This window comes from Cydia fagiglandana, chromosome 16, assembly GCF_963556715.1.
Source record: "Cydia fagiglandana chromosome 16, ilCydFagi1.1, whole genome shotgun sequence".
Classification (NCBI taxonomy): domain Eukaryota; kingdom Metazoa; phylum Arthropoda; class Insecta; order Lepidoptera; family Tortricidae; genus Cydia; species Cydia fagiglandana.
This window is the reverse complement of record NC_085947.1, coordinates 3,196,934-3,217,195: the sequence shown is the minus strand read 5'-3', so window position 1 is coordinate 3,217,195 and position 20,262 is coordinate 3,196,934. Positions and strand designations below refer to the sequence as shown.

The window sequence follows — 20,262 nt, the reverse complement described above, 5'->3', positions numbered from 1 at the left end:
CATTGGTTTGCAAGAGAGCGAAAAGAAGCAAAAATACTATTTAGGATATATTCAACTTACTTATCATTTAAGCACATATGTTTACTATTTATAGTACCATACAATTATTTCCAATATAGTGGTAATCATGAAATAAAAGCATTTTTAATATTGCCACATTCATTTTTGATGAGCAAATGTTAAACGTACCTACGTAATGTATGTATTACATTTTGTGATAATTTTCTGTTAACAGAAATTATCCTATAGTAAAATGCGGATATGGTAAAACATTTTTGATAAATATTTTTTTAATTGATGTGTTAATAATTGCATATTTTTTGTAATTTTTTGAAATCATTAAAAAATGTTATGCTCAAAAATGGATATGGCAAAACGTATTCTCAGAAGTCAAGGAATGAAACAAAATGTTTTTTTATAAATCTCAGGTTCAACCTTTGTTTATTGTGTTCGATATTTACAATGACTTACATTTATACAATACAAACTTTTTTTTTGTCATTTTCTTAAATATATTACTGTCCATTTGAGTATATGTATTAACTTACGACTATTTTCACAATAGTAGAAAATTATTTTTGATACAGAATTGTCGAGAGATTGAGATCATATTAGTTAGAAGAAATATTAAATGGCAACAGTAATAATAATTCTTATATTATTATAAATCACATCAATAGTTCACAGCTTTGTCCATTATATATAACAATTAACGCTAATGATGATACAGAGAGAAGCGAATATTAAATAAGTGTCAATATGGATGACAAAATCTATACAACATCAGATACAAAAAAGCTAAATAATAAAAATGAAGACAGTGGGATACAAGTACAGAGGTGCAAGTTGCGGAAAGTTTCAAAAAAGTAGGAAAATTTCTCGGAACTTTTAGAAAAAATTCATGGAAATGGGGAATCTCGATCCCATACAAAATATGAGATATTTTCAAAACTTTTACATGTGAAAATTTAGCAATTTTGGCCGACGGCACATCAGTAGATACAAATCATAATCGATTGCAAATTCTATACAATATGACACAACAAAACTGACAAATCAAAGACGGTTACAGATGTAGTTCATAATTCACATAGAGTCAGACCATGAATAGTCTGCAGCGGATTTGATAGCCCACGAAGTGAAAGTGTTATTATAAACGTCAAACTTCCATAAAATTATGACGTATAAATGGCACTTGCACTGCGTGGGCTGTCAAATCCGCTGCAGACTTTTTTTGGACCAACTATAATGGTTTTCCATCGTATTTTTAGTTCAGTCAATGTCAGTACGAGACTACCGAAACTGACTGAAATAGCAAGACACTTTCGTAAGATACCGTGAAAATACGATGGAAAATAATTACATCACTACATCTGTACAATGAAGAGTCAATATTAACATCATTGATACAATAAATTTACCATTCAAAAACCTTATTCCATTGACATAAGATCTAACTATTGTTAGTTTGGTTTCAACTCGTCAGTATTCATTTGTCTTGAGCTCCTAATATTGGTATCCGGTTCTAGAGTTGAAGTTTCCTGAGCCATTAGGGCCAGCCTTGGGCGCCAGGTATTGGCGGGACGCGGCGCCACCGAAGGAAGAACCACCGAAGTTGGAAGAGCCACCGAAGTTACCAGAAGAGCCACCGAAGTTACCCGAGGAGCCACCGAAGTTCTTGGGCTGCTGGAAGGTTCGGCTGGGAGCGCCGTACTGACCGGATGGTTGCTGGTATTGGTTGCCAGAGTAGCCGGAGCCGGAGCCAGCGCCCTCACCGTGGTAGGAGCCTGAAAGAAATTTAAAGTTTAAATATAATATTTTTAAAAACACTGCTAAAGATTAGAGATACAACTGCCGGCCTAGCCAAGGTGACAATCGCTATCGCTTCGATAACGACACGCTTTGTGTCTCTCTATCACTCTTGTATATTAGTGCGACAGTGACAACTGCGTTTCGATCGCCACGGAGCGTAAGCGATTGGCATGTTGGCTACGCGGCCTGGAGTTCAAGAGATTGCAAACAATAGAGGGTTAGAAGAATCACACCAGAGAAGGGGCTGTTGTTTTGTCATAGAGATAGATTTTATTGCCACCCAGAATTCCGGACACGGCTAAGCGCAACTTGCACCATCCCACTAACCCGGGGTTAACCGGTTAAACCGTTAACCCAGTGTCAAATTGTACTGGTAACCATGGTAACTAGGTTTCGGTTAACCCCCGGTTAGTCAATGGTGCAACTGGTCCTAAATGGCAAGTAAGAAACAACAAAAGCGCTTCCTTTATATTTATTGACTGAGTGTAGCTAAGGTCTCACCCTTGGGCGAAAATGCTTTCGATATATCGAATATGACGCACTTGTTGCAATCGTAAAGTATGTCTTATGACAACAGATATTGATGACCGCCAACGGCCAATCAGATACTAAGACAATTAAAGAAGAATAATTATTGACAAGCGCTTAATGAAAAACAATAGATCATATTTTAAGGGCAGCCGTAAGCAAAGTTGCATTAATTTACTAATGTATCTAAAAGAACACGGCATTAGAATTACAACATTGCGTTTGGTAATAAATAATAGCTGGGGCATGAGCTTCTGCGTTATTGTTTTGTGCTAGTTCTTGGGGCCAGGAGAACGGCGGGTGTTAGCAAGCGGCTGCGTGAGCGCAGCGGCAATTCCAAAGTGAAACACGCGGTTTTAAAACCTTTAAAGGGGCCCACTGATTGACAGTTCCGAACAACTGACAGGCCGATAGTGCCGATACAGTGGGCCCCTTAAAGCTCTGTTTTCCTAGGATAGCGGTGCCGTCATATAGCGGCCGTCTAGTAAAATAATACGGCTAAATATGGATGGAGTATTTTCTATGGAGACGGCCGCTATATAACGGCATCGCTATTCTAGGATAGGAGTTTTAGTATTTTTATAATAAGAATCTGATTGAATGATAGTTATTTACTAAAATGATTAACATTTGCAAAGAATATGTTGATATTTAATATATTTAAATTTTTGTGTAATATCAAATCCAAAACAAAAAATTTACAATTAATAGATATTTTAACGGCCTTTTTGTATCAACATTGAATGCAAATTAGGTCCCTAGCAGCAGTCAGAATGGACATTAATATAATATTTGGACTAAGTATCATGATAATACATATATGTGATATATACCTACACTAACTTTTGGTAATGTAATGTACCCGAGCAAGTCTGTAACTCTTCCTCAGTAAAGTATTAAAATTTGAATCAAGAGTATCGAGGCCCAAATCCGCTAACTTTATGGCCCCGCAATCATCTCAGAAAGCTCAAGGTCGAGGCACAGTTGATGATGATCATGATAACGGAACCACGGCAATTGCAGAGGTCATTGATTTCGAGACTGGTGCAACATTGCTTTTACGGGTCCTTAATTTCCTAATGGTTAGTGTTGATTTTTTTTAATAAAAAATATCAACACCACCCATTTTTTTGGCAAAAAAGCGTACGGCCAACCTGATGGTAAGCAGTCTTTTTAGCCTATGGACTCCTGCAACTCCAGAGGTGTTACATGCGCGTTGCCGACCCTAATACTCCGCACCCTAGTTGAGCTCTGTTGCCCTGTTATTAATTATGTAGGAGAAGGTTACGTAATAAAATATATAGGTGCCTAGGTACTGTATTATGATGAAAATGGTTTTTTTATAATATAGGAGGCTAACGAGCAGACGGATCATCTGATGGTAAGCGATTACCGCCGCCCATGGACACCCGCAACACCATAAGGTGGTAGGTGCGTTGCCGGCCTTTAAAAAAAATTAAGATGGGAGTACGTACGCTCTTATCTTGAAGGTTTGAAGGTCCTAATATCGGTCCGGAAATACCGCAGGTTAAAGGTTAAATGAACCGTCTGTATCCTTTAGCCGCCCATACGTCAAACCTTGCCAAGCAAATTGAAATCTTGATTTTGTTAACACAAAGTTCAAATTAGAATGGAACAGGAGACTTTTTTAAAGGTCTCTAGGCGGCTAGAGGGTATAAAAACGAGCGTATTTATACAATGCATTATTCAATGCCAACTAATTATAATAAATGCAATAATAACTGGCTGTCAGTTACCTACCTCTTTAAGCAGGCCACTGACGAGCCTTCCAAATGGATGCCGTTACAATGGATTCATCCAAATCGACGGCATCCTAATATTAAATAAACATTGTACGTTTTTGACATTCACGGCCCGATTTTGGATTGCAGTCACGCTATTTGGACTGCTGGAAGGCTCGTCAGTGGCCACCTTTACTGAACTGCTGAACTAATTTGGACGAAATTTGGTGTGGAGATAGTTTGGAACAAAAAATGCTCTAATAGGCCAATTCGAGTTTTAGTAATTCGATCTGTATCATATCACTATCACTGTTGTCACTGACAGATCAGTATCATATCGGAAACACATCCAATATCTAAAACTCGAATTGGCCTACACGAGTAAAACAGTAATATTCAGTCAAATCAGATCCAGAACCCACAAGTTCTGCCCAAAGGGTCATTCCAGGTGATTTCAACAAATCGAGTGTGCCGTGTGATTTTTGATTTGAATAAAAAAAATTGAGGATATACTTCATGGTGGCAGAAGTGCTGAACCACCACCAGTTTTTTTTTTTATCTTTTAATTTCCAAGTTTTGCCCATTCGAAGTTATCAGTGGGGTTAAATTCCTGCTTGTACAAAATCAGACCTAACTTTTTTTCTATAAAAGGTAACGAAATAATTATTACTTTTTTTGATTAGGTAAGAAATGTGGGTATTATACTGTATGACAAAATTTATCTGAATTAACTACAAAAAAAATGGTGACCACCCAAAGTGTATACCTAATTGGTCAATTATTGCAATTTTAAATCGGTTCTTGTGCCAATCCTGGTGCATATCAAATATTACTTTTTTCTGAAATATAAAGTACTTGCCGTGTTCATCTTGTAAAATTAATATAATTGTGTTAGATCAATTACTTCTAATAGAAAAATATAAGTGAAAATTGAGAAATTCGAAAAATGCTCGTGTTTGACTCTAAAAAAATCCATGTGGAAGAGAAAATAAAAATTTGATTTTAGTCAGCAAATATAGCTGATATCTTCGTTAATTAGATTTAGAAAAAAAAGTTTTGTTATTTTGCCTATTTATTATAATATGATTTTTTAAACTGCTCGTCTCATACATTTTCGTTCTTGTTGTATTTATGCAGATTAAAATACATATGACCTTAAACTTATAAATATGAATGAATTCGATGGCAAAATATAAATAAAATCCAGACGATTGAAATTTACTTTATATATTTATAAAAAAAAAATCATTTGCAAACCTTTGCTACTTCAAAATTTCTGAAGTTGAATAACGTCGCACTTTTAATTCATTTTGAGAAATGGGAACGAAGCTATGATAAGAACGTGTATTTTTTATGGTCCTTATATTTTTAAATCACTCTGATAGATGTACCTCAGCTTCTTCGACATCTGATTTTGAGACGAAAAAGAACTTGATCCCATGAATTTGAACAGTCAACTATTAATAACACAAGCACTTACTACAAAGAGTTTGCACCACTTCATTATCTCCTAGATAAATACGATTTCCTATAGAACTTCGATAAGGATTATTGGGCCGTTTACTTATGTTCGTAATTTAGCCATTTAACATGCAAATAAAGCTTGTTAACAAGTCAGGAGGCGTCGGTTATTCACTACACGGCTAAATTAAGAAACATTCGCAAGTGATTCACAATCCTTGTCAGGTAACAGTGCATTGTCGAATTTCTACCCTCATTAAATTTACAAATGAAATTATTGCCATGTCAAAAAAAATTTTTGAACATAAAAAACGTAAATAATATCCGTATGACCAATTACCGTCCCATTTTTATTAATTTATAACATAAAACATTTTGTAAGTATCGATAGTTGTAAAAAGTAGCATGTTAAAAAAATCATATTTCAAAAAATAGGCAAAATAACAAAACTTCTTTTTTTAAATCTAATTAACGAAATTATCAGGTATATTTTCTGACTACAATCAAATTTTTATTTTCTCTTCCACATGGATTTTTTTAGAGTCAAACACGAGCATTTTTCGAATTTCTCAATTTTCACTTACATTTTTCTATTAGAAGTAATTGATCTAACACAATTATATTTATTTTACAAGATGAACACGGCAAGTACATTATATTTCAGAAAAAAGTAATATTTGATATGCACCAGGGTTGGCACAAGAACCATTTTAAAATTGCAATAATTGACCAATTAGGTGTACACTTCGGGTGGTCACCATTTTTTTTGTAGTTAATTCAGAAAAATTTTGTCATACAGTATAATATCCACATTTCTTACCTAATCAAAAAAAGTAATAATTATTTCGTTACCTTTTATAGAAAAAAAGTTAGGTCTGATTTTGTACAAGCAAGAATTTGACCCCACTGCTAACTTCGAATGGGCAAAACTTGGAAATTAAAAGATAAAAAAAATAAACTGGTGGTGGTTCAGCACTTCTGCTACCATGAAATATATCCTCAATTTTTTTTATGCAAATCATAAATCATGCGGCACACTTTTTAATTCAAATTTGTTGAAATCACATGGAATGACCCCAAAGCCTTTGTTCTCGTTTCCCACACCTTGCCCAACCGTGGGACTGTCACGCGAGATCCATTTTATAACAACTTTACGAAATGTTCGCAAATCATTGCGCTCTTACGAGGAGGTACAGTCAACTGAAGAATTAGCTAAGACTGCATAAGAGGTTGTCATAGGGCCTAGCCAAATTGACCGTAGTTCTGTAGAAAGCGACCAATTTTTTATGTTTGTCAAAGCGTAGCTAACTCAGTAGCTTTGGTCGCATTCTGCATAGAAAAAAATATTGTTTTTGGTCGTTTTCTGCATAATTACGGTCAATTGATAATCGTTTATCGACAAACTAAATTTTTTTAATCCCAATGAAAATTTAATTAATTTTAATTTTTCTAATTTTTTTTACTTGTTAATTTTTTTGAGAGAGTTCCTTTCGGTAAGAAGGCAAAGAAAGGAAAGAAAAAAAAGAAGAAGAAATGGAAGAAGAAGCTAATCGGTAGGAAAGGTATGTATTGGGATCGCAGCTTCATCAGAAGTTTCGATTTCAGTTTTGACAGATGTTCCAAAAGCAGGTTTCAGCTGAAGGTTCAGTCTCGAACAAAAAATTTTCAGCCGCACCGAAACTGTAGTGTCAAACGAAGTTTTAGTTTCTGTATAAAAATAAAAAATAAAAAACTAACTTCCAGGGATAATATAAAAGGATATTATGATACATCCCAGAGAGCATATAACCAGCCCCGCGAAACTGTACTTTGAGTACATATATCTAAAGGCTATTTTGCTGTAACATCTCTCTGATCCAAATTGAGCATAAAAGCCTCAGGCTTACATTAAAATCAAATTATATCCATGTATGTAAGCAAGACGCATGAAAAGCTTGGAATTTGAATTGTGCGTGTAAAAGGATGCAGAATAGACCAATTTGTGAAATTGTTTTATAATAGGTAGGATTGAGTTCTATTTATGGCGATAATTATCTAAGTATATACGCGCCACTTTACTTAAAACGTCTTTAAATGCCTATTGAATATGTATGTAGACTTATTCAGGCATTTACTTAAAGGAGTCATTTTATTATCTATGTAATTTATAGTGCAACAAATAATAGTAGAATTTAAATAAAACGGAACAAAAAAATTTCCATACTAAGTTGTTGCCATGTTTAAGCATTTTACGTCAAAAATGTGACAGTTACGTAGTAAGTGGCGCCCTCTATAATTTTCTACAATACTTGACGAACTATACCTGTATTTTTGTATTGTCAAATATCTCAGGCAAATGTCGTACCTACTTTGCAATAAAAACAAAAGAAAGATTGATAAATGTGTAAACATCAATTAGAAGCTACGTTAAGGCTAGATGCCAATTCTGTTTAAACAATTTGATAAGGTTTTAATCTCATTTTGTTACGGTGAACTTAAGGCACCTCATGCGCACCACACACTGACAGAATTTCGTATCAAAACAAAATGAAAACTATATCGAATTGTCACAGCAGAATTGGCCTCCTATAGTGTTTAGAAACAAAGATGGCTTCCGGCGATTTGGCCTTTTCAGTTATAAATGTTTCTTAACTTGTCTTATTTTAAATGTTAGCTTCCTTAAACGTTTCGTTACGACACGAAGGCGATGGTTCGATAATAATACACAATCGAAATCGATTAGAAACAATTTCATTGTACAGTCGCTATCAGATATATCGGCGCGGCCAAGGTGGTCACAAAATCTGAACACGCACTCTAACGCCTTGACAGTAGAGGCTTGTTCAGATATTTGTGAGCATCTTGGCCGCTCTGATATATCTGATGACGACTGTACAACTGTGAAAAGTCACCAATTCACTTTAGATGATTAATAAATCGATTTAACTTTAAATGTCATAGCTTTGTCTAGTTATTAATATTCGCAACGGTAAGGAAATAAAACTTTCGGAAATACACAGAAAAATGCAATTCAATTATTTTATAATTAACAGAAATCCATTTCGAAGTAGGTAGGTGGATTCATTGTGATGTCATCGTTTCGAAAAGCTTTATAATTCATCTAATAAATTATATAAAACCTATCTAAGCCCATATTATTTAATTAATACAATGTGTTAGTAGATACTACTGATATTTTAATTAGGTGTTTCCATATATATTTAATGATATATTTTGCCGATTTCGCAAAAGGAATCGAACCTATAATATCTTGTGTTAATACAAGTTATCCAATCGTCATCTCACTTGCAAATGTAACATAATTATTACTTTGCAAATCGATTACCATAACCCACAGTACTGATCTATAATTTGCTCACCGGTGACTTAGGGTTTTCATAACCACAATTTTTTTACAGCTATATCAAGGGATTATCAGTCGTACGCGAAGAGAATAAGATCTTTCTATAATGTACGCGAAATGCTGGTTTAAAACGTTTAGTGATGCTACGGCCCTAGATAATCTTAGAAAGGATGCGTATGTGTGAGTAGCAATGGAAAACGACTTAAACGCCATAGAAAGTGCTTGGAGTTAGGACGTTCTAGAATTGTTATGTTGCTTTACATTAGCCTAAGATAGCGTTTTGTACCTTTGGCCTGGATTGCACTAATAAATAACGGAATTACTGTGGGATGGGATCAGTGTCGACATAAGTCCAGTGTTTATGCTTGGGTCAGTAATGTTCCGTGTGCTGTAGAAAGCATGCCCCTAGCCTATTCTTCATTGCGTCGGTCGACAATCCACTGTAGTTCCCAATAACAGTAATCGATCCAAATGTAGCCTTGGTATCGTCTTGGGTCATCCCATTCGTTTTTCGTCAAGTTCTTAAATTAGTCCTATTCTGCTTTCGTCACTCATTCTACATTCATCACAATCGTGACGAAAGCAGAATAGGACTAATTTAAGAACTTGAGGAAAAACCATAGCCTTCATGTACCAACCACTACCCATCATCTTCCTCGCGCTGTTCCGGCATTTTGCCACGGCTCATAGGAGCTTGGGGTGCGCTTGGCAACTATTTTCAAGAATTGGCGTAGGCACTAGCACTATTTCGCTTTTACTCAACTGTGACGCGGTGGGCAAGGTTACATATGTTAAGGGGCAAAGTTTTATACGTTTACGGGGACCTATGTCTCATTCACTTGCATATTACTGGGGGCAAATTTCAATCTGGAATATGTACTTGGGTGCAGCGGTGATATATATGTAAAGGTGGCATGTGAAACAGTATTGAGTTTAAGTTTCGTCACATCAATGAGAAACTTAATAACATGGTCTGCATAGTTATCTTCACGCGACAAACATAATATACTTATTTCCACGGCTATATGGTGGGAAAGTGAGCTTTACTGTGTTTTCAATGCTGATATTATCAAATTGAATTGTTAGGTCCAAGTTTTATTTTATTTTATGTGTCATAAACTTTGAACTGTGTTGCTCTGATTGCCTTGAGTTGATTTCGTTGCCGCATTGCTGTCACGATTGTAAAGGTGACGATCAGATTTCAACTGCATTACTGTTGCTGTGTCGTTGTTGCCGCCATTGTGCCTGTTAGAGTTAGACCAAGAAAAGTCTACAGCGATTTTGATAGCCCACGCAGTGCAAATATTATTTATACGTCACAATTTCGTAGAAGTCTGACGTTTAAAATGACACTTGCGCTGCGTGGGCTATCAAAATCGCTACAAGCTTTTTAGGTCTGACTCTAATTTCCTTGATAAAATGACGGTCGTAACCGCGTTACTGCCACGATTAGAACGTTCAATCCGTCACTCATTTAATCAAGGAAATAGACAGTGACAGCTCTGACAGCTGCAGTAGGTACACATCCAAATGTCACCTTATGGTAACATTTCGTTTCTAACCGCAGCTGCACTACCGGTACTGAACGCGTAGCTGTCATTGTCAATTTCCATAGTAAAATTGACAGTAGTGCAGCTGTCGTTGGAAATGGAATGTTACCCTATGTTCAATTCCGTCACTCAAGTGGGCTACGGACGGATGAACTGAATAGTTCAATACAAATCGTCACTACTTTGAAAAACTCGCACTGCTACTCAAAGTTAAAACGCAGTAACTCTGTATGCATCCCAAACATAGTTACCACATTTTTCTTTTGATTAAGTAAGAGAACAAGATACGAGTTTTTTTCAAAGTAGTCACAAAATGATAGGTAGGTTAAAGTGACTGATAGAATTGTTTAAATCTTTCAGTCGCAATCTTACTAAATCTTAGTCATTTCATCAAGGCTCCATAGAAGGGACTATATTCACACGCCTTCGCAATGGCAAGCTACATTACTTACTGACCCACACATCTTTCATAGCAGATAACTCACTTTGATTGCTGGGAACGCCGTTCTTTTAGTGTAAATGCGAAGGTTGCTCAATTTGTTAACACTGTCATTTAGTTTAACGCTCCATAATTCTAATTTGAACTGAAATACACACAATTGCGTACTATCATCCACATTACCTAGGTTAATTAAACAGTAAAGTTATAGGCGTCCTTTACGCAAATATTCTTGTTTTCATTTGAAACTTCATTATAATGGTATTGTTAAAAAGGTCAGATACGTTCGGAAACCCAGCATCGTTTTTTTGACACTACTTAAGGTAACGATTTGGATACATTTTTCTAAGAATTTAAATCATAGGTACAACTTTTAAGCAATTAATATAAGGATTTAGTAAGAATTAAGCATTTAATTCTGTTTCATTGTTCTCATAGCATAAAATTTTTAACCGATATCTTTTAAAGAAATTTTTTGTCAAATAATGCTATTGGTTTTATTAATTATTGTATTATAATGTGATCAGATCTCTGCCATAAATGTCAGATGTAGGTTTTCAAACGAATTTAAAAGAAAATCGTAGACATATAATTATGTGTATTGTCCAACCTCTTGATCACTTTGTGACATATAGTCTGAATGAAAAGTGAGGTAGCTAGTTTAATCTGCGAAGCACCTAGCGCGCATAAATCGTCTGCAAGTGGAGTCACGATGGCTGATGCAACTGATCTGACGCCATCGTGAATATTATGTGTTTGTCTCCCGAAAAGCTAATTATTTGTTTAATTTGACTGACAAAAACGTCAATTACATTCGTTATTATTACAAGTTTTCTAGAATCGATCCTGCATTCGAAACCTGCTAATAGAGCCAAAAAGCTCTTGCTCAGAGTTACTTATTATAGCTTATTTGTCAGGTGTTTATTTCTCGACATAATGAATAGTGTGATTTTGCAGGTTTTTATAATGGTGGCATTTTGAATTGTGGTCAAGTCACATTAAGTGTAAGTATTACAGATTCCGGCAAGGTTTAACTGCGGTCGCGCTAATTTTACAAAAAATTATAGTTAAAGTTACTTAAGGAGTCTGTACCTACTTGTTCATACAAAATTATAGGGACACGAAAAAATAAAATAAACATGTTTTCCTATCCACAACTTGCAGCTTGAATAACACTGTGTAGTTATAAAACCAAATTAGTGTTATTGGTTAATCTTCGACATTTATCTCTGTTAAAAATAATAAGTTAATCTATAAAAATCTCGTCTTTTTAGTTTTGTGAAAATGGAATTCATTAACATTGAATAGAGTCATTAAACATTGAATATGGATTGATTTACGTGAAGATCCATTACTTAGTAGATAATATTGATGGAAAAGCTTTTTATGATATTTCACGGGATGTTATGGACTTTATTATGCCACTGATTGGTCATTATGTATCATTACTTCTGTCATTTATAAAAAGTGTAGCCGTAAGCCCCGTCAATCTTGACTTTGGTGAGCTTTACGCATTCATTTTATACGGAAATTAGTAGCATAAATAATTATTCGAGTTTTTGATGGGTACAACTATTAACATAATATGTTATTACTACTTCTACTACTTATTTACTTTACTAAATATTATTTAGTAAAGCTACTTTACTTTATCATTTAAATTATCTTGAATTCTAAAATGAACTATTGAACTCGGTTAGTAATGAAATAACGCAATATAAATTATAATCACTATAACCAAGGGTTAATTAGTCTAAGCTCTAGCTAATCTTAACACCTTTATCTAGACCTGTTAATAAATGTAGGCTATCTAGACTTTAGACAGACGCAATCAATGTACATGATGGTTCGCCGTCTGTGACATATGAACGTGTGTTATGACTAATGATGAGTAGGTCATCTAGATTAAATAAATAGAGTAGTTACAATGTTTCAATTGCCTTGAAACTGTTGCAATACATGTAGATATTTTCTCTTGATATTTTTTTCTTTAATGAGGTGTATGATTTTGTAATTTTATGCGACAATTTGTAAAACTTTGGTTACGGATAGGTCTTACATTATCTAGGTTTTGTTTTTTAGGGTATGTGAGCCACCTAAGGGCGCACCAGAGAGTGGATCAGCTACACTCTAATAACACGAGTTAAAAATTGCCTACTCCAGAGCACACGGTCGCTGTGGCCGAAATCGGTCAGGAGAGCATCATCATTTTTTTTTGTTTTGACTTTACCTAATTTAGCCATATTTTTAACTATAGCTCTACAAATAAAACTGTGTTAGATAATTGTGTGCGCTTCGTAACAAAATATCGATACAAGTATTAATCAAAAAATAAATCACTTACCATCGTCAGAGATGCCAGCAGCCTCATCACGGGCGTTCTGCTCCAGAGACTTCAGGATCTCCTCCGGGATGGGGGGAGGGGTGGGGAGATGGGCGCCCTGGGGACGGTATCCGTTCTCATCAGCGGTGTACGAGATGCTGTAGTCCTGGCCATCATCACCCTTGTATCCGAAGCTGCCCTGAGACTGGACACCGTTTGTGGCCACGCCTTGAGCGTCAGCGCGGATGCCGTTGGAGGTCTCGAAGTCGTAAGAGAAGCCTTCAGCGGTGACCTCGCTGTTGGACCTCAGGATTTGGGCACCAGCATCTTGGGGACGGGAGCTTTGCTGGCTGTATGACTGCTGGAAGCCGCCGGAGTTGTAGAGGTTGCCGCCGTGTTGGGTTTGTCCGAAACCACCAGCACCAGCGGCGGCTTGGCCAAAACCTCCGTGGCCAGCGCCTCCTTGACCGAATCCTCCGTGGCTAGCGCCTCCTTGGCCAAATCCTCCATGTCCGCCTCCAAAACCTCCGGCTCCGCCTTGGCCGAAGCCAGCCGAGCCTCTCTGTCCAAAGCCTCCAGCGTGGCCTCCAGCGCCAGCCGCGGCATGGCCGAAGCCTCCAGCGCCTCCTTGACCAAATCCAGAGCCACTGCCAGGAGGCAGGTAGGTGTTGTCCAAACGCCCGGCGGCGCACACTCCGAGGATGGCTGCGACTACGAACTGAAATTGAAGATTATTTTATTTATTTTAGCTACAAACAAGTTAGTATAAATAAGGGATCGTCGGCTGATTCATAAAATATACCGACCAAAATGTTTCAGAAAGACCCGAGAAAAGCTTTCAAACGTAGTCAATAAATTGTAAAAAGAAAACTATGATTGGGTATAAAGATAAATTATTAACTACCTATAGACATGTTGTAATTACAATATGCTAATAAAAAAGTATTAGTTGTAATCTGTAAGTAATCGATGTTACAAAATTCCGATGAGCCCAAAAGAACACGATCTATAGTAATGATGACAGCCGAACAAAATGATAAAAGACATGTCAATGCAATAACGTTTACAATAGTACGAATGTTTGCTCAAGTCATTACTTTAGATCAGCGGTACTCAAACTTTTTAACCTTTTATAAGGGCCACAGAGACGGTTTTGTTTTGTAGCGCCGGGCCGCAAGATGAATCTTCTTAAAGGTGACGATCGGTTGGCAAGCTTTTGTTGTATCTAAATCAAGATCACCTGGGGCTACCTAAAAAAGCCCGGCCGCATGCGGCCCGAAGTTGAGTACCGCTGCTTTAGATAGTCATCGGTAAAGCGTAAGTATAGTGTTAACTAATATTTTGTAAAATTTATTACAAAGGCATTCATCATTGGTCAGTAAAGAGAGATTCTTGTAAGTACAATAAGTTGCCAAAGAACACGTCGAAATAGGCATGGAACTATAAAGTTCAAATTATTATTAGCCTTTGAAATGTAAGTAGGTATAGTATGTTAACAAATTAGGACCGGTCGAGTTAAATGGTGAATTATATTTATTGCTCTGTGGTTTCATAAAGTTACATAAACTAAAATGTTAGGTAAATACCAATCAATAGATTCATGACTTTCATGAGACATATATTATTAAATTATGATAAAATATAATGCACAGGAATACATTTAAACTGAAACTGTGCAGTCCTGCAGGTCCGATATAAAATGCAGTCGAGTTGCAGTTTTTGTGTAAGGGATGTAAATTGGTCCAGATTTGTAGCACTTAAAACACTTAAATTTTCCACCGACAGCCTTAGTCCCGATTTTTTTGAATTTGCGCTTGAATTAATCTTTAAGATGTTATTAAACTAGTTTTTGCGTTCAAAAACTCACCAATTTCATTTTGAAAATGTGAATTAGATATTCGCTGTACGAAGCCGAACGATTGACTGTGATGAGTGAAGACGATTGGAGGATTATATACTCCGCGCCGTAGTTCGCTTCTCGCTGCTCTGAAGGCTAGACTCTTCCTTGTAAATGTGTAACATTTTTAAGAACTAGTTTTGCAATTGGTACCTTTTATGGATGGGTTTTGTTATATTTTTTAATTAGGCAGTATTGTTGGTTAATGAGGTTAGAAATTAAAATAATGCATTGGGATTGTTATGAAATGGTGAATTATGCAAAAAGGGCGATAAGATACAGATGTGATGGTCGTTCTTGTCTAGGCGACAGCATGATAAAGCGGTGTCCGTCACTTTCTATCCCGCGGTGTTAAAAAGTGACAGTTATTTTATCTCGTGGATAAAACCGTTCATAATACGCCGGTTCATAATACCAGATTTGATAACGGAATTCATACTGAAACTTGATTGATACCGAAAGATGGAGGGTATTTATGAACCAATTTTACAATTTTAGTAGGTATTTGTAGTAAAGTCTTAAAGTTAAGTACAATACTGCTACATGCTTTATGCAACTGTAGTTGCAAGCTGTCACCCTCATTTTCACATACTTAATAATAGAGGTCACTGAAAAATATCAATCATGTGAGTGATTATATTGTAATGTTTAGATAGTTATTTCTTCTCTGATATTTTTCACTGTAGCTATAATATGGTAGCTATTTCCGCTTAATTGTAAAACATGCTGTGTACACTTGGGGGGATTTCGTGCTAGATTTAAGACATAATGTGCACAAGTATGTTACCCGTGATATTGTACGATATCTGTTTATAGCGGATGGCGCTGGAGCTAATATACGGCGTTGCATGAACAAGAGATTTCCTTTGGCAGGATTGGTCCTTAGGACCCAAGGATGGATTCAAGAAGTGGAGCCACCGAGATTTTTGATGTAAATCCATCCTTACATGGTAAATATTCCACCAATTCGCACGAAGCGCTTTGCTTCTACTTTCCTTATGCGAACTGCCAAGGAATGGAATTCCCTGCCGGCGTCTATATTTCCGTGTTCTTATAACCCGGCAACCTTCAAATCAAGAGTGAACAGGCACCTTCTGGGCGAGCTCGCTCCATCGTAGGCCACGTCTACGCCTCGGCTAGTCTGTGGCCATGAGTAAGCTCATTCATAATTTAAAAAAAAAAAAAAAAATTTTAGGGGGGGGGGGCTCTCAACTTGATCTTGATATCTGTATCATTTAAGCTAGGTCATGTTTGGTATCGTTTCCGTATAAATCGGGGGTGCCGAATTCATTTCTGATATCATAATGACACCATTCCACCTCAATGACCACGACTGCTCTGACAAGAGTATCCGACTAAGAAGAAGAAGAATGACTCCATTCCGAAGTAAAAACACATAAAATATGAAAACAATACTTTTTTTTAAATTCCTCTTCACGTTTAAACTGCTGAACCAATTTAGTTAAAATTTGGTACAGAGATAGTTTGAGTCCCAGGGAATAACATAACATACTTTTAATCTCAATAATCATCCCTTAAGGGTGTGAAAAGGTAGGAAGAAATTTGTATGGGGATTCAATAACCGCTGAACCGATTTAGATAAAATGTGGTATAGAGATAGTTCGAGTGCCGGGGCAGAAATAGGATAGTTTTTATTCCAAAAAAAAAACCTTAAAAATGAAAGGTAAGGTGTAGGATTGTATGGGAAATCAATAAACGCTGAACCGATTTCGATGAAATCTATGTCTACATCTTTGATTTACTTGAAAATGATACTAAACTTGACTTAGAACCTAAACTTAAAAAAATATTAACCTCAAACGTCGCAGACGAAAAAAAAACACGAATTTATCCCTTTAAGGAATCTCTTCCTTTTCTTCTTTGTAGGATGGATCATGTTTATTCTTGACGAGATGCATGAAAAGCTAATCTACGTATAGTCGCACCAATAAAAGTCTGCAGCGGATTTGATAGCCCACGCAGCGTGTTATTTTTATACGTCATAATTTCATAGGAGTTTGACGTTTAAAATGACACTGGCACTGCGTGGGCTATCAAAATCGCTGCAGACTTTTTACGGTCTGACTCTAAAAACAGGTAGGTAGAGGTGCGTATACCGCAACCATTACGCTCGAGTTTCACACGAGGGTAACAACACGAAATGTCATAAAAATGTCAATGGCAAAAATGCGATCGCAACACGTCATAATACGGGTCTTCGCATCTTCACTTTTTGGGGATCCGTAATCGAAGGTCTCACAGAGAACTCTATTAGGGTTCCGTACCCAAAGGGTAAAACGGGAACCTATTACTAAGACTTCGCTGTCCGTCCGTCCGTCCGTCCGTCCGTCCGTCCGTCCGTCCGTCCGTCCGTCTGTCACCACGAACCGTGACCGTTTTTTTTGCATTTTTTTGTTTTTTTTTTTGCATTGAGGTACGGAACCCTTCGTGCGCGAGTCCGACTCGCACTTGCCCGGTTTTTTTTTTAGTCTATATGTGCCGCTCTAATTGCTTTGTTATATGTATATGTAAGTACCTGCAATTTTTTGCAACGAAAACGTGCGTACCTACCACATATTTATGACAATTTCACGTTATTCCATGATTGGAATCCAATGGATGGATTGGAGCCGAATGTTGTTACATTCGGCTTTTTTTGGCCAACATCGGCTTTTTAGCGGCGGATTCGTGTGAATAAACGGCTGATTCGTTAGGGCCACTTGCGCCATAGGGTTAGCTACTAACTCGGGGTTAACCGGTTAAACCCCGAGTAGGTAACCAATTTAATTTTGCCCTAGGTTGACGGTTAACTCCCAGCTAGTGACTAACTCTGCAAGTGACCCTTAGGACCACTTGCACCTTCCTACTAAGGGGTCATCCATTACTAATCACACGTTTAGGGGGAGGGAGGGGGTCAAGAAAATGTGACATATTGTGACATGGGGGAGGGGGGAGGCACAAACTTTGTGATGTCACTTTAACTTCATCAGTAACAGAAAATTTATTTATATTATTTTATTCCCTGTACATTTAAATAACAAGTTTTTAAAACGATAATCGTTTTTAGTCGTTTAATTTTCTTTCCTAAGCAGTTTTAGGTTATAAAATTACTAATATTTATATCAAAAATATTTTGATAAAATATTAATATTACTTAGGTGCTTACTTAATTCGATTTGGCGATTTCGTAGAAAAAACTGTGACGTCACACTAGGGGGGAGGGGTTTGCCAAATGTGACCAAGTGTGACAAGGAGGGGGGGAGGGGTCAAAAAACCTAGAAATTCGTGTGACGTAATTAATGTATGACCCCTAACCCGGGGTTAACCGTTAACCCAGTGTTAAATTGTTCTGGTAACCATGGTAACCCCAGGTTTAACCGGTTAACCCCAGGTTAGTAAAGTGTGCAAATGACGCTTACAGTCTGTTAAAAGAATCGAAACCGTCAATTATGCTCCTAGTAGGTACAGTCACCATCAGATATATCGGAGCGGCCAAGGTGTTCACAATATCTGAACACGACCTCTAACGCCCTGACAATAGAGGCGTGTTCAGATATTTGTGAGCGCGTTGGCCGCTCCGATATATCTGATGGCGACTGTACCATCACTGACACAGTTCATTGACTATTAATACACCTTATTGTAAAGACATAAAGTCGACCAATGGTAACGTGTGTTGCTGTTTAGCACAAGATATATATAAATTTTCCCATAGAATTTGCTCTCAAGTATTTTGCAATTTTAAGTAATTCTCAGGGACGCTGCGTAGGTATTATCTTGTTAACAAACTCGACTTTATGAATTGTAATCTTATATTTTTGTAATTGTAATATGTATGTGTATTGAAATGTAATAAAATTTTGAAAACCTAAAAAAAGATAATAAAAAAAACACCAGAAAAATTAATCGAATTTAAACTGTTATGAGACATACTAACATGTCGCGCGAGTGACTAAAACAAGTGAGTCTAAACCGTAATTATTCAATACCAGAAATTTTTTTGATACTTCAATGACAAATTTACCAAAATCCATTACATAATACATATGTCTTATCACAAAGGTCGGTTTATAAAATCTAGCTTAATAGCCTACCATTTTAATACGGAATATTAGGCAAAGCTCTGCGTAGGTGGCACCTTTGTGGCACATACAGTAAACAATTAAACCACATTGACACATCACACGTCACGTCAATCACATGGCCTACCGCGAAACAAATAAATTTCGATTTTCGCGTTTACTGGTAGGCCGTAGGCAGGGTTTGCGATCCGGATCCGAAATGTATGAAATTATCCGGATCAGGATCCGGATCCGCGGATCTTCCCATGCATTTCGGATCCATCGTGCAAACCCTAGCCGTAGGCTCTTGTTAACAAACCGCCTTGATGAATCGATGTCATATTTTATTGTCTGTGAAAACTTGTTAAAAACAGTTTAAGGCACAGTATGTATAAGTTAGTTTATGAATTTACTGAGTCGGTAGTGCTGCACTCTGGCGGCCGAACATTGCAGTAATATCCCCTATTAATCACCACGCGTTGCGAATTTCCTAGTTTCCGCACTTGTATTGTAATATTAGTTAATAAATTTCGACATAGGCACGGAATGTGCTTATTCCCGCACTAGTGCGAGAAAGTAGCATCATGTACTGTAAATTATAACTATTACACGCCACCACTGGTAGTTAGGTATGCCATAACATTCCTTTGTATTATAACAAGCCATAATTCAATTAAACAACCGATTTTCTAATTCATATACATAGGTTGTCTAGGTCACGCATATTACTGTGAATGATTTGAGCCTTCAACAACAATGGCTCGAAAGGCGAAGGGTTAAACCGCTAATTAAGGGTCACTCAAGGTTACTATTTAACCACAATTACTGTCAAAAGGCTGTATGGTAATAGTGCATTTATTACAGTTATAGCATTTTGGAATAAGGGCTATAATTCCTTAAGAAGATGACTATTATTCGTTAGGAAAAGATTAATGTACATACATACATATAATCACGCCTATTTCCCGGAGGGGTAGGCAGAGACCACGGATTTCCACTTGATACGATCCTGACATACCTCTTTCGCTTCCTTCACATTCATAACATTCCTCATACACGCTCGCCGGTTTAGGGTGCTCTTGACCTGGCCTTTCTTCAGGATTTCC

At 36.8% G+C, this 20,262-nt stretch overlaps 1 protein-coding gene across 1 annotated transcript; it reads right to left on the bottom strand.

Annotated features, from left to right (window-relative positions):
• Positions 1-1,456: 1,456 nt before the first annotated feature.
• Positions 1,457-15,192, bottom strand: LOC134671734 (pupal cuticle protein 36a-like). Its single transcript, XM_063529559.1, has 3 exons — positions 15,066-15,192; positions 13,220-13,916; positions 1,457-1,787 (listed from the first exon to the last, which is right to left on the bottom strand). Exons 1-3 carry the CDS (start codon positions 15,072-15,074, stop codon positions 1,507-1,509), a joined length of 987 nt encoding a protein of 328 aa, XP_063385629.1. The 5' UTR covers positions 15,075-15,192; the 3' UTR covers positions 1,457-1,506.
• Between the last annotated feature and the right edge of the window lie 5,070 nt (positions 15,193-20,262).

Coding starts and splice junctions, on each gene's coding strand:
- LOC134671734 (XM_063529559.1), bottom strand. Junction 1,788..13,219: donor TGCTGGCATCTCTGACGATG/GTAAGTGATTTA, acceptor AATTTCTTTCAG/GCTCCTACCACGGTGAGGGC.